The sequence below is a fragment of the Palaemon carinicauda genome, chromosome 20 (assembly GCF_036898095.1).
Source record: "Palaemon carinicauda isolate YSFRI2023 chromosome 20, ASM3689809v2, whole genome shotgun sequence".
NCBI classification, from domain to species: domain Eukaryota; kingdom Metazoa; phylum Arthropoda; class Malacostraca; order Decapoda; family Palaemonidae; genus Palaemon; species Palaemon carinicauda.
Window position 1 is genome coordinate 32,278,369 of NC_090744.1, and position 14,149 is coordinate 32,292,517.

Genomic DNA, 14,149 nt, shown 5'->3' on the forward strand with positions numbered 1-14,149 from the left:
TTACTGTAAATTAATTTTATTGTTTTCTGCTACAGATAAATCTGTTAGGTAACACTTCAAAAACAATAATAATGTCAACATAAACAATAGCAATAACAGTAGTAGAAATACAGTACTGTAGTAATATACTGTTAGTGAGAAAAGACCCAACAAGTAGAATTGATAATATATATATATATATATATATATATATATATATATATATATATATATATATATATATATATATATATATATATATATATATATATACAAAACAAAGAAAGTACTCTGCCACAACTAATGATTATCATCCTTTACTGGTTTCCTTTCAAAACAATAGTCTACATCAAGTACTACATTAAATAAACAGAAACGAAGGAGGTTAAAAACTCCCAAATGACAACTAAAATATTTGTTCTGCATCTTGATGCATATCTTTGAGTCTTAAAAACAAAACTAGAGCAAATTGTTATAAATACAACAAATATTGACTTCCATTAAGTATTATATTGCCTAATCAATTAGGATGAAGTCACTGAGAATTTTTTATGAAGCACTTAGTCACTCTAAGGCATTAAATGAATGAGTTTTAATTTTATTTGCATGAAAGAAAATAGATTTGCACTTACTGACAAACTTTCCTATTCAATCTACATTGAACAATTTTTATGACCAAACTTCAAAATCTACCTTTATTGCACAAAAAAAGAGCAAGTTTTGGTATAAGTGATTAACTTGGAAACAATAATAAAGTATTATTTAGTTGTGTGAACTGTAGGGGTAAAAATGTATAAGGATAATTCTCTTATAAAATAAGTTAACGTTTTAAATGTCTGGAAAAACTAAAGGAGTGCAAGTGAACATAAAAAAACAACTACCAAAACTTCATTAATAAATTATGACCCTTTTAAAATATTTCACTTACAAACCATAAGTGCATAGTAACATCATAGCTAATACAAACTGTAAGAGAACAATAAGTATACTGAATGTATTATTCTATTAAAAAATTTGCAGTACTAAAAAACAAAAGGTAGTAAAAACAAAAACAAAAAAGTACAAAAGAGGTATCCTAACAAAATCTATAAATCAATATACACTAAACTACATTACAATAAAATGAAAAATAAACAAATATTGCATCAACTGTTGGATAGCAAAACTGTGGTCCTTAATAAGTACTAAATAGTATTTTGCGATGCATGTAAGCACTAAAATTTCTTCCTTGTACATGACAATTTAAACTTGAGACCTTGAGAGGTAAGAGGAGTGAGATATCGACGTGAGCGGGACATTGCTGGATAAGAATTCACAGGAGAGACATTTAATGACTTGCGTACAGACGGACTAATGATAACTGTAGGAAATTCAAAAGTTCTCTCTTCAAGTTTAATTTTCTTGGCAGGTGCAGGGTTAAGGGGCTCTGCAAATATCACCACCGAATGTTTATCCTCATTTTCAATCTCAGATTTTTTATTTGCAATAATGAATGGTGCTTTTCGCACATTAGGAGTAGATACTTGGCCTGGTACTTTGGAATCATTACTCCTAACTCCAGAATCCGAAACACCTTTACTACAACAATTCACATTTTTAGAGGGGATACTGGAGTTCTTTGCAGCACCTAGAAAAAATAAGAACCTTCATTTGAAAAGCTACAAATTTTGATTAAACAGATGATACGTATTCCACTACTCTATATGAGTGACAATAAAACAATAATAAAAAAAATTCAAGGGAGCTGCACTGTATACACAAACATTTTAAGTCAAATCCATTGCAGCCCAGGACTTACTGTATTGGACTATTGGATACTTAATTCATATAATTAAAGCATAATATAAAATCATAACTGTTAAATGTACCTATTTTACATGTCCTTGTCTTCAATCACATGCATTACAGGATTGTAATTAGTGTGTTGTGTCTCTTTTCTTTATTGTTTCAGTAAAATGACACAACAGACTTCTGATTTTTACAATGTTAACCATAGTGTTTACAGGCAGAATAGCTTTATATTACTTTAGTACTAATAACTCAACAGTATTGCTTTGAATAAAACCATGTTAATTACCGTATATTTCCATGTAAAGGGAAAAATTTGAGACTAGTTTTCGATGAAAAAAGTCAGGGTTCGCCCATTACACGAGAGATACTTTTGGAATTATGAATATATTTATTCTCTCGAACTCTATTGTGTTGTTGTTAGGGTATTCTCATTGCATATTGTTCATTAATAGGTTACTAGTTTGGAAGGATTGACTTTATACTCTGTAATTAAAATAATATATCATTAACTTATTAATGAACAATGAACTACTGTATTACAGAATACAAGTTTTCTTTGATTTTTAAGTAAAATAAGAATATTTAACGGTAATTTTACCTTTACGTATTTATTTATAGTACTGTACAGTACTCGTGTTCTGTTGTGTGAACTTGTTGGTAGGCTAGCTTAACTGTCCGAAACATAGAATTTTCCATATAAGTAATTAATTTTTCTACTTACATAGCTACAGAAGATTGACTTAATAGCATATAATATGCTCATAATCATATAATGTACTGTAGTAGAAATTTCAAGTTAAGGAAAATTAAGAATTAATTTTATCTTTATTACGATACTTCCGTTGCCAAAAACATGATTCAGACACCTAGTATTGTTTACATTACTTGCCAAGAGATGGTGGCTGTCAGAAACCTCATAATTTGCAGGTTACCAGTGCCTATACTATGGTATACAGAAAAACAATTATGCAAACAAGTTTACAAACAGGAAAAAACTTTATTTAATAAACGAAGTTAAAAAACCATAAAAAGCAACAATGTCATTTGAAATACTAAAAAGTGTCTAAAAAAATTCATCACGACAGCATTGTCATTGGGATCATCTTTGTTGCTTTCGTTTGCACAACTAGCACCGTCATCCTCAAATAGTGCATCGTTTTCTGTTCCGTGTAAATTGTTTGAAATACTTTTGCTGTATACTTAGAAATCCCAAATAAATTACTGTAATTTTATATCATGCTTTTGTTAAACACGCCACCTAAAACTGAACCATTGCTTTGTTTACGTTCCATCGCCAATCTTAACGAACAAATGAACGCATTTACATATCTGTGTATAGGTTAGCTTTTGCAGCAACAGATATTTTACCAAGTATTGATTATGTAATAATAATTTATTGTTAATGTTTTACTTACCTTCAGAAATTAAAAATGAATTAAATGAGAGTGATCTTAAATCACGTTTTTCCTAAAAAAGCCTCCTAAAACAGAAAACGTTCTGTTTATGGTTCATCGCGTATCATAACAAACACACCTGCACATGCAAGTGATAAGTAATTACACTAAGAGCTTTTAGTAAAAATGTTATTATAAAAAACGATTATAATGTGTGGTAAAATATTTATAATTAAAGTGTAGTAACATTAGGCTGGCCTTGAAATTTCTGTTCGCCCATTACATGGAGTATACGATAAGAATGCTTTTTCTAAAAGAAATTTTGGGGGTTCCCCTTTACATGGGATCATCCTTTCACAAGAATATACAATAGTCGAAGGGTTTAACATCAATAGTTTTGTTTGTTTTTATCCTTTCCTTTCACTGTATAAGAGATTTAGAATCTACTTTTCAACCATGGCACTTCCCCCAATTTTGGGGGGTAGCCGACATCAAAAAAAGAACAAAAGAGGATTTTTCCTCTTTATTCCTCGTTGCCTGATGAGGGACTCAGCCGAGTTTGGTTGGTACTGCTAGGGTGCCACAGCCCACCTTTCCCCCACAAATGAATCTTCATATACTGACTCCCCTACTGCTGCTACCTTAAAGCGGTCACCGTAAAGTGACTCAGGGTAGCAGCAGGGCCTATCGGAACTGTGTCAAAATAGCTTGCCATTCATTTCTATTTCTAGCATGCTCTTTTGCCTTTCTCACATCTAACCTCCTGCCACCTAGGGCTTTCTTCATTCCAGCCATCTATAAAAACCTTATCCTTCCTCTTGCATTTCTTGCATCAACTCTTGCATTCATAACCTTATTCATCAGATGACAATTTTCCATCCTCTCTACAGGACTAAACAACCTCAACACATTCCTTTCCACTCTAGCTGCTAATCAATTCCTCACATCTGTTCTCACTCTTACTACTTCGTTCCTAAACTTATCCAACCGAGACATACCTGTACCAACCGTGTGTCACACGATCGTACATACTTCATTTTGTGTATATATTGCTTGTATCTTCGCTCTCCCCTCGCACTAAAAACAACCTGAATAAACATGTCTGTTTTTCCTCATCGGTAACAGTGTCAATTTTAAACATGAAAATTCTTGTTGCCCTGAGATTTTGTATATTAAGGAGAGTGTTCTATAATAAACTCACTCAGTTGCATTCAACCTGCCTTTGAGTCACAACCTTTCTCTCGGCTCGTCACATTGGTGACCCCGGAGTGACTCTCTCCTCCGCCTTCACCACCCACCCCTCTCCCCCACCGCCTCTCACCGTTACTATGACGCCGTCAACGCATACCTTCTGCAGCAATACTCGCCGTCGCCAGCCGCCCGTATAGCAACGCTTTTTCAGCTCTATTAACAACCGTTGGGGGACCAAAGAGCTTCACTCACCCTCGGGAAAATGACTAGTATTACTTGCCTGCAACCTGCCGCGGACGGCTCTCCTCGTGATGTGAACCTACTTCGTGCCCTTTGGGTAAGCCGTTTACCCAAACCTGTACGCGCTGCCATACCCGATGTCGATAGTTTACCCATAAAGGACTTGATGACCAAAGCCAACGCCCTTATGGACAGCCACTTCATGACCATCGAAACCTCCACTCGTGACGAAGAGGACACCTATTCAACTTCAACAGAAGCTGACGTGAATGCCGTAGGACATACACGCCTATGAATGCCGTAGGCCTATGAATGCCGTAGGACACACACGCCTATGAATGCCGTAGGACACACTCGCCTATGAATGCCGTAGGACACACTCGCCTATGAATGCCGTAGGACACACACGCCTATGAATGCCGTAGGCCTATGAATGCCGTAGGACACACTTACCTAACCCGTGACGAGCCGGAGCGGCAACAAAGCCACCCATCATCCACCACTCGCTCGCGCCCCAAGCAACGACTTCTACAGCCACTCACTGCCGCTAATCGGCGCAGTTTTTACTACTACCTCTCCAGATTCAGGGCACCTATTTAACATGTTCAGTATGTCATTTTTAGGGGGGGGGGGGGGGGGGGGGAGCCATGTACCAACTGTGTGTCACACGATCGTACATACTTCATTTTGTGTATATAATGCTTGTATCTTCGCTCTCCCCTCGCACTAAAAACAACCAGAATAAACATGTGTTTTTCCTCATCGGTAACGGTGTCAATTTTAAACATGAAAATTCTTATTGCCCTGAGATTTTGTATATAAAGGAGAGTGTTCTATAATAAACTCACTCAGTTGCTTTCAACCTGCCTTTGAGTCACAACCTTTCTCTCGGCCCATCACATACCAAACAAAGTCCTCAAACATATTCAATTTCTGTCTCTCCGTCACTTTCATTCCCCACAACTCCAATCCATACATTTCAGTTGGTACAACTGAACTCTTTACTTTCATTCCCAACCCTCTATTCTTTACCACTCACTCAACCAACCCAAACACTTTACATCCTTCATTCACTCTCTGACATATATTTCCTTCCACTCCACAATTTACAGCAACAACAGAACCCAAGTACTTAAACTGATTTACTTCAAGTAACTATATTCAGCTTGAGATTCAATCTAACACCATCCTCACTTCTTTTACACCTCATAACCTTAGTGTTACCTATATTTACTTCCAAATTCCTTGTCTCACATACCCTCACAAACTCTGTCACTAATTGACACAACTTCTCCGAATCTGCAACCAATACAGTATCATCTACAAACAATGAAAGACGGCAGAAAAAAAAAAAATCTTGAGAGGAAATTTATTAGATTTTCCCAGGGTACAAAGAACAAAGTTTTAATAATAACACTTGTTATTACCAATAATGTTCTTACCTTTTAGTCATTGCGCTAACAATAATCAAATTAATTACTTCCTGACCTCTAAATAAAAAAGTTAAGATCTCTCTCTCACCCTGCCCCATATCTCTCTCCCTGGTGGTGCTGACCCATCCCTAAGCACCATCTATTGGGATAAACACTAACTACTAGTGGAACGAGGGCCAGAACTTTATATAACATGAGTTGCTGTATCCCTTTACCTAGTTTAAAAATCTTGACATCACAAAGAGTATGGAAGAGGAAGGGAGATAAATGACTAAAAGACTAGTATTGAAATAAATTTATTTTTGAAATTCTATTTATTTCAATTCATCTTTCCTTTTAGTCACTGTGCTGAGAATCATACTCATTTGGTTATGTGATGGAGAGAGACCAAATATACGCCAAAATAATTACTAGCTAAGCTACAATTATATTTGGCAAAGCAGAATGCTATAAGCCCCAGGGCTCCAACGGAAAAATAGCCCAGTGAGGAAAGGAAATAAGGAAATAAATAAACTAAATGATAAATAATGAATAAATAATATAAATATGTTAAGATTAATAACGACGTTAAAATTCATGTGTCGTATACTGTATAAACTATGATGAGACTCGTGTCAACCAGTTCAACATAAAAACATTCGCTGCAAGTTTGGACTTCTGAAGTTCCATAATTAAATCACACTCAAACACGATATGATGGAGGGACTAAATATCGTGATATACTGAATCTCAGTGCATAAATATCATTAACATTCCATGTTGTCATGATTATGTAATGTTTAGTAACTTTCTTTGCTTTACGTTCCATCTAAACTCACTACCATGTAGTCTTCAGAAATAATAAGAGAAAGCTGTAAAGTATACAGGCCATACAAAAATATATCGAGGATAAATTACTTCAATACCACAATCATTACCATTATCCTAGAATGCAACAATCTTAATAACTGAACAAGGCTTATTAAAATACTTGATTCAGTACTCAACTAAACTGTATCTACACTATTAATCACTGTGTATAAAGGCAGATCACTAGTGCTTGGTTCAGAGATGGAGTCAATGAGTTGATAATTCATTTGAGCTCCAAACCCAATATTCTATATCTGATGCCAATGGGATAATATAAAAAGGAGACAAAGACAGAAATTGAATGTTGAAAGTTTTAAGGAAGTAATGAAAATGTATTTCAGTATTGATAGTGAAGAAAAAAAAAAAAAAAAAAAGCCAGGAATGACAGGAGAATATTTAGACAGAAAAGCAGATGAGGCTGACAAAGCTATAAATTTAGGGAGTGGATATGATGTAAGAATTGCTCACCGAATTATTTATGAAATCTCTACTGGCGCAAAGAAGAAGCAGCATATACCCATCAAAAAGAGAGATGGACCTGTTTTAACAACAGAAGATGAAGAAAGGCAACGTTGGATGGAAAACTTCAGTCCGGTCATGAATAGTAGATATTAGATAATTTGATTAACATACCTGAAGCTGAGGAAGACCTTGATGTGCCCATGAATGAATTCAGTGTGTTTGAAGTCAAAAGGTATTATTAAAAAACTTAGGAGATGGAAAGCCCCTGGATACGATGGAAGAACTGCCGAGATGACATTGGCCAAAAATGAAGTGATTCCCAGATTACTTACAATATTTGTAGAATGTGGTGTGAAGAGGCAAAACCTGAATGGGAGCTAGGAGAGGTGGTGAGAACAGCAAAAAAAATCCGATTGGTTGCAATAATTACATAGGCATCATACTCACGTCAGTTGTCATGAAAATATATAGTAAGCTCATTCTAAAGAGACTAAATAGAAAGATTGATAAAAAGCTGTGACATGAAAATGCAGGATTAAAAAAAGGTAAAAGTTTTACTGACCAAATTTCCATTTTAAGACATATGATAGAGAAATGTATAGAATATAGAAATCCACTTTTGAAACATTTGTGAACTATGAAAAAGCCTTTGATAGTGTGCAGCAGCCAATTTTGAGGAGAGTACTGCATTATTATTGAGTTCTTAAATATGTAAATTTGATTGTCTGTTCATGACCATAGCGAGTGCAAAGTTAATGTTAGTGAAGTCCTATCAAATGAATTTCCAGTGAACAGTGGGGTACTCCAAGGGAATGTGTTGTCACCTATGTGGTTTTTCCTCCTCATGAATTTTGTAATGCATAGAACAGTTGAGGATGGTGGAGAAGGATTGGACTGGATTGGTAAAAGGAAATTAGCTGACCTAGAAATGCTGATGATGCTGTCCTTATTAGCAGAATACCACAGGACTTGCAAAGCTTGCTTACCAGAATGCCTGAAATATCACATGAGGTTGGGCTCAAAATAAATAGAAGAAAGAAAGAGATGATGAGAACGGAATATGCAATGGAAGATGAAATATCATTATAAGGAGAAAGGATTAATGAGGTGGAATCATTTAAGTATTTGGAAACTATGACCTCTAATGCAGGATCTTTAGAGTTTGAGTTTAATGAAAGATTGAAAAAAGCAAATCAGACAATGGCTAGGTTAAGTAAAAATTTGGAAATCAAATCGCCTGAAATTACATATAAAAATAAGGCTATATATCAGTTTAGTGAGATCGGTGTTACTGTATGGACATGAGACTTAGTATGACAAAGAAACAATATCCAACAGATTTTGTAGATTTGAGAACAAAGCCATCAGAAGAATATGGGGAGTTAAATGGCAGGACAGGATTATAAATGACACTATAAGAGAGATTACTCGAGATGAGATCATGGTGAGGAGTAGATGGAGATGGTTTGGGCATGCTCTTCGCACTCCTCAAGAGAGATTAGTTCGTCAAACTTTCAACTGGGTTCCACAAGCCACAAGAAGAGTTGGAAGACCCAGCCTGCATGGGTGAAAACTATGAAGAGTGAAGTAGATGATGAATGGAGAAGTACCGATTTAAAAGTTCAAGATAGAGACGACTGGCAAAATCTAACCAAGGCCCTTTGCATTAATAGGCATAGGAGGTCATGATGATGATGATGATTCAATTGCATTGGACAAGATTCTGGATTTTGTTCTTAATAAAAAATCTGATACCCCTGAGACATTTCTTTGTTCCCAGATAAAGAGAGTAAAATAGAAGATATTAAAGCTTTGAGATGAAGAAACCTGAAAATATTACCCTCTAAATTATCTTAAAATATCAATTCTTAAGGGTTAGAATAAATAAAAGAACTTTTAAACACGCAAACATTTTATCATGCTTAATTTGCAGGTCTATTGACTAACTTAGTTTGCTTCCTTTCTTAAATATTGTAATACTTTCATCAAAACTACAACAATATGGTAAAACAGTTCACCTTCAAATTGTAACCAAACATATAAGGTTTTCTTTAAAAATAAAAATTTTAAACATAAGCAAATTGGTAAAAAAAAAGGGCTGTTAAAGAGGGTTTCTACCTTTGTTTCCATTACACACTTTAACAGTCCTGAGGCAATACTGAAAGATTCATCTTGAATGCAAGGGTGAAGCCTAACCCCTAACTTTATGAGCTCTGGTTCTAGTGGGTACCTCTCGAGGACTATGCACTACAGGTCATTTCACAGTTAGAAAGATATCGTGTTACATGGCACCTCTTTCTTGGTCCTGCCAATGATATGGAAGAGTCGCTGACACTTGGGTCTGAGGTGTCGAGTCTTCTTTAGATAGGACCACAGAGCCCCTACTGGACACAAAAGCATCTACTCTTGATGTTGGCTGTGATTCATGCAGAGAGGGGATGGAAAAGGGCTCAAACCTGGGGTTGTGTTCTGATGAGTTCTGAGTTCTGGCCATATAACCTGGCACAAAACTACCCCTCAGGGTGGGAGACTAAAGCAGAAAGACCGTGCAACAAGCTTAAACTCTTCTCCGATGAAAGGTAGCGAAGACATCCTGAGAGTCAGAACCCAGAATGATACCTTCTGAAAGGCTCAAAGAGGTACATATGAGAGCCTTGAGACCAAGGGTCAAGTCTTACCTCAAGGCCTGAATCATGGGGTGCGCACAACTTTTTTTAATAACTTTACAGGCATAAACAACACCCACAAGGAGGAGAAGTCTATCCTATTTGTTGCAAGGTCATGCTCAAGGCTGAATGGTAGCCTAGACATCAGCAACTGAAAGGAGCTTCTCTTGGCTAAGGAAGATGAAGAAATCCGTGATCTGTGCTAGACACATTCAGACAAGAGAAGAATCCCTTTTACAAAACCTATTGCAAAAGATGACCTACTTTTCCTTGAGAGTGAGGGCCAGAGAAACTACTATTAGAGTTATTGGGTTCTTTGATTGGCAAGATAGTACTACACTAGATACTTCTCCGGTTACGGCTTATTCTTCCTTTGCTTACATATACTGTACACTGTATAATAAGGCCTATTCTTTACACAATCTCCTCTTTTCTCATATATCTATCAACAGTATGATAACCAAAAAATTCTGCTTCACTCAAGGGGTTAACTACTGCACTTTAATTGTTCAGTGGCTGCTTTCCACTTGGTAAAGGTAGAAGAGAGACTTTAGCTATGGCAAGACACTACAGTGGTGTTGTTGTAACACTATAAAAATACCTCCTAAACATTCTTGGAAGACTTGCAACGCTAGAAAGAATGCTAGCCTTCCAGGACGTCGAAGAGCTGATGCTTCTTTTTTAGAATACATCCCCGAGATGACCAAGTCATTTAGGTGTGCTCTCCGTGCCTCTTTCAACGTACCTGAGTTCAGTTGTACGCTGCATGTCCAGGAAGTCAAGTGGGACTCTCCTGGCTTGAGTCTCCTCATTCAACCATCAAGAAAGATCATCCCCAACCTCCTATCCTACTGGAGTAGGAAGGGATGGGAAACCACTGGAGATTGACCAGTGATTCTCCAAACACCACAGAATAGTTCTTTGATGGAGGAGCTCGTGAGGATTGAGATTCTCCAAGACTTTGCCAGAGCCAAGTTGTTATTTCTTGTCTTATTTCTCAATAATAATATAAAAATTTGAACTTTTTTTCATAAGAAATCTAAGCGAAGCTAAGAACAAGAAATATGTTCCCCTATACTTTTCATTCCTTTTCAATTGTGGAAAAACAGCATGGTCAAAATAAAAAAATAAAAAAGTTTGACAGCTTTGTTTGATTAATAAGCTAACTGATCTGGCTGCCAGTAAAGGGAAACTTTAATTTCTGTTTCACAGTGGTGCAAATAGAGTTTAGTATGATTTAACTTCTGAAAAATATGATCAGGGTAATCATCAGAAATATAATTCTGATTAGAAATTACAAAATACAAAACATTCAGCCAGAGGACTAAAAAACAATTGAGAGAAATATCAATCATTAAAAACAAAAATTTGCTTCCAAACACAAGGATAAGATAAAATGAAGGGTATGAAAGAAGCTGAAAAAAAAGTGATGCAAGCATTTGAGCTGACATGCAGGACATGTTTTATAGCTCCTGTAGCAGGATTCTTCTAAAAGAGGTGATAGCCAATACCAGACTTTTATACCTGGAACTATATCTGTATAAAAACAAAGTCTACACATATACTGTACTGTACATCTGGATCTAGTTTCCTTTTTGCTGTATGTTAATTAAATCTTGAACTAAAAACTACAAATAAGGATGTTCTCTTCATGCTTACCTGCTTCTGTTTCCTTGGGATTTCTCATATCTGTCATATAGTCTTCTGAACCGCTACTACTGCCACTGTCACAATGAAGTACAAGTGATTCCTGTACATAGGAAAGAGTGAAAAGGTTTTAAAAACAAAAATTATCTGAATAACGTTTCTTACATACATGAAACACCACAAATATGTAATGTTTCATCACAAGTGTTCCTCAAGGTGGTTTTTTTTTTGGCCCTTTCATTTCCTTGTCACACTATAACTTTGCAATACCAGACCAGTTAATAATGGATTATGGATACCATAGACTAAATCCAGATAACCAGTCACCACTAGGTGGTGTTGTAAAGGTCACATTAGTACTGACAAACAGTACATTTATTCAAATAAAGGTTATAAAAGCATTTTACCTTATTTACCATTGACATATTTCCATAATAAACAGCCTTTTTGAGGAATAATTCTATATCAATGAAAGCAAGGTTTTTCTATGCAAGCCCAGGTGAGAAAATATATACCTGTACACTGTCAGTTGATTTTGTAGTCAACTGATTTTAAGATACAGCTATTGAGGATATGAGCACATTCAAATAACAAATAGTATTCTGAATATACATTCCAAACTTACTCAAAACATGTTATGATAAACATTGAAGAAATATCAATATGTTATAATATACCACAATTTTCTGTTTACTAAAAGCCATTAGTATCATAATTATTAGTCATCAATTGGATGTGTGAATACATTAGTTTGTTCATTTATTATGAATGGCAATTAAACGTAAATAAAACAATGGTTTTATTTTTAGGGGACTTGTGTAGGAAAAGCATTACATAGTATATGCTTTATTTCTTTTATTTTGAATTTCTCAGGACAGTTAGTAAAAAAAAGCCTTTGTAATAGCATTATCTTTACAAAATCAATAAAGGTATTTGCCATAATAAGTGCTGTTGAAAAACCTACCCTATACACAAATGGTTTTGTAATTTAGCAGTTGTCTTATACTACACGTATGAGAATTAGATTAAAATTTGCCTTAATTTTGTTCCTCCTCTTGTCTAAATTTCATCTTGTAGGTAAAATTATATGGTATTTACATTTACAGTACAGTATTTATAATCTAAAAATATAATACTCTTGTAAAAAAAAAGTTTTATGATTTTGTTTAATTTTAATAATTTCAGCAACCCGTTGAGATATTACCACTAGCGGAGGGTTACTGGGTGATTTGACTAGCCAAACAGTACTGCATTGAATTCCTCTTTCTGGTTACAGCCCACTTATTCTTTTCCTAAACATGCAACAAATAGTCTGGCCTATTCTTTCCACATTCTCCTCTCTTCTCATACACCTTACAACACTGATATTACCAAACAATTCTTCTTTACTTAGAAGGTTAACTAATGCACTGTAATTGTTCAGTGGCTACTTTCCTTTTGGTAATGGTAGAAGAGGTTCTTTAGCTATGGTAAGCAGCTCTTCTAGAAGAAAGGCACTCTAAAGTCAAACCATTATTCTCTAGTCTTTGGTAGTGCAATAGCATCTGTAACATGGTCTTCCACTGTCTTGGAGTGGAGTTCTTTTCCTTGAGGGTACACTAGGGCATGCTATTCTATTTAGTTTCTCTTCGTCTGGTTTTTTTCTTTCAATTTTTTTTTAGTTTATATATGAAAGATTATTTTAATGTAACTGTTCTTGAAATATTTAATTGTTCACCACTTCTTTTGTAGTTTATTCATTTCCTTATTTTCTTTCCTTAAAGAGCTATTTTTCCATGTTGGAGGCCTTAGGCTTATAGCACCCTGCTTTTCCAACTAGCGTTATAACTTAACTAGTGATAATAATTAGGAAAGATGAAGTATGTTAATTCAGAGATTGACCGGTAGTGTTCTCTAGCATTGTACAGTATTCAGTTTGTTTTGATTCAGTCCTTTCTTGTGGTATTTCTTGTTTTCTTAAGATTCATGGAATTTATATTGTGAAGTACGAGAGACAGACCATAGCCGAGCGATGCTTTATTCCTGAGACAGGCAGAGTACATTGACCTGTGCGGACGATAATGTAGCAACCTGCTGGGCAGGTGACTGACCGACTGTGAACAGGTGAGAAATACGGGGCATTTGTGTTTTCTGACATTGACATTATAATTAATATAAAACCCCACACTTGACATATAATAATGAATCATACATGAAAAAGAAGGGCAGATGATTCTGTGCCTAAATGCATAAATAATATTTACAGCATATTTACAGAGAATAGGTACAATGCTGAAAAGAGCGCTAAAAGCATTGTGGGATGTAATCCTTACAATATTCCTTAATTATGTTATTCAAGGGTGAAAAACAAAAACGTGTTAATCTCAACTACTCCTCTTGATGTTGCCCGAGGTAAAGATAAACGTGCTGGGCACATATAGTAGTTTGGTATACAATGTAGTATGATTTTGCTTATTCTATGCTTCAAGAAACATATTTCAATATAACAGACAGTCGG

At 35.4% G+C, this 14,149-nt stretch overlaps 1 protein-coding gene across 1 annotated transcript in view; it reads right to left on the reverse strand.

Moving 5' to 3' along the window:
• Nucleotides 1-247: 247 nt before the first annotated feature.
• The window catches only part of LOC137659481 (putative leucine-rich repeat-containing protein DDB_G0290503), a 108,004-nt gene continuing 94,102 nt past the window's right edge, over nt 248-14,149 (reverse strand). The window contains exons 12-13 of the mRNA XM_068394371.1: nt 11,665-11,755; nt 248-1,606 (exon numbers count right to left, since the gene is read on the reverse strand). Coding sequence (XP_068250472.1) covers nt 1,194-1,606; nt 11,665-11,755 — 504 coding nt within the window. The 3' untranslated portion in view covers nt 248-1,193. The remainder of the gene's footprint in view (nt 1,607-11,664; nt 11,756-14,149) is intronic.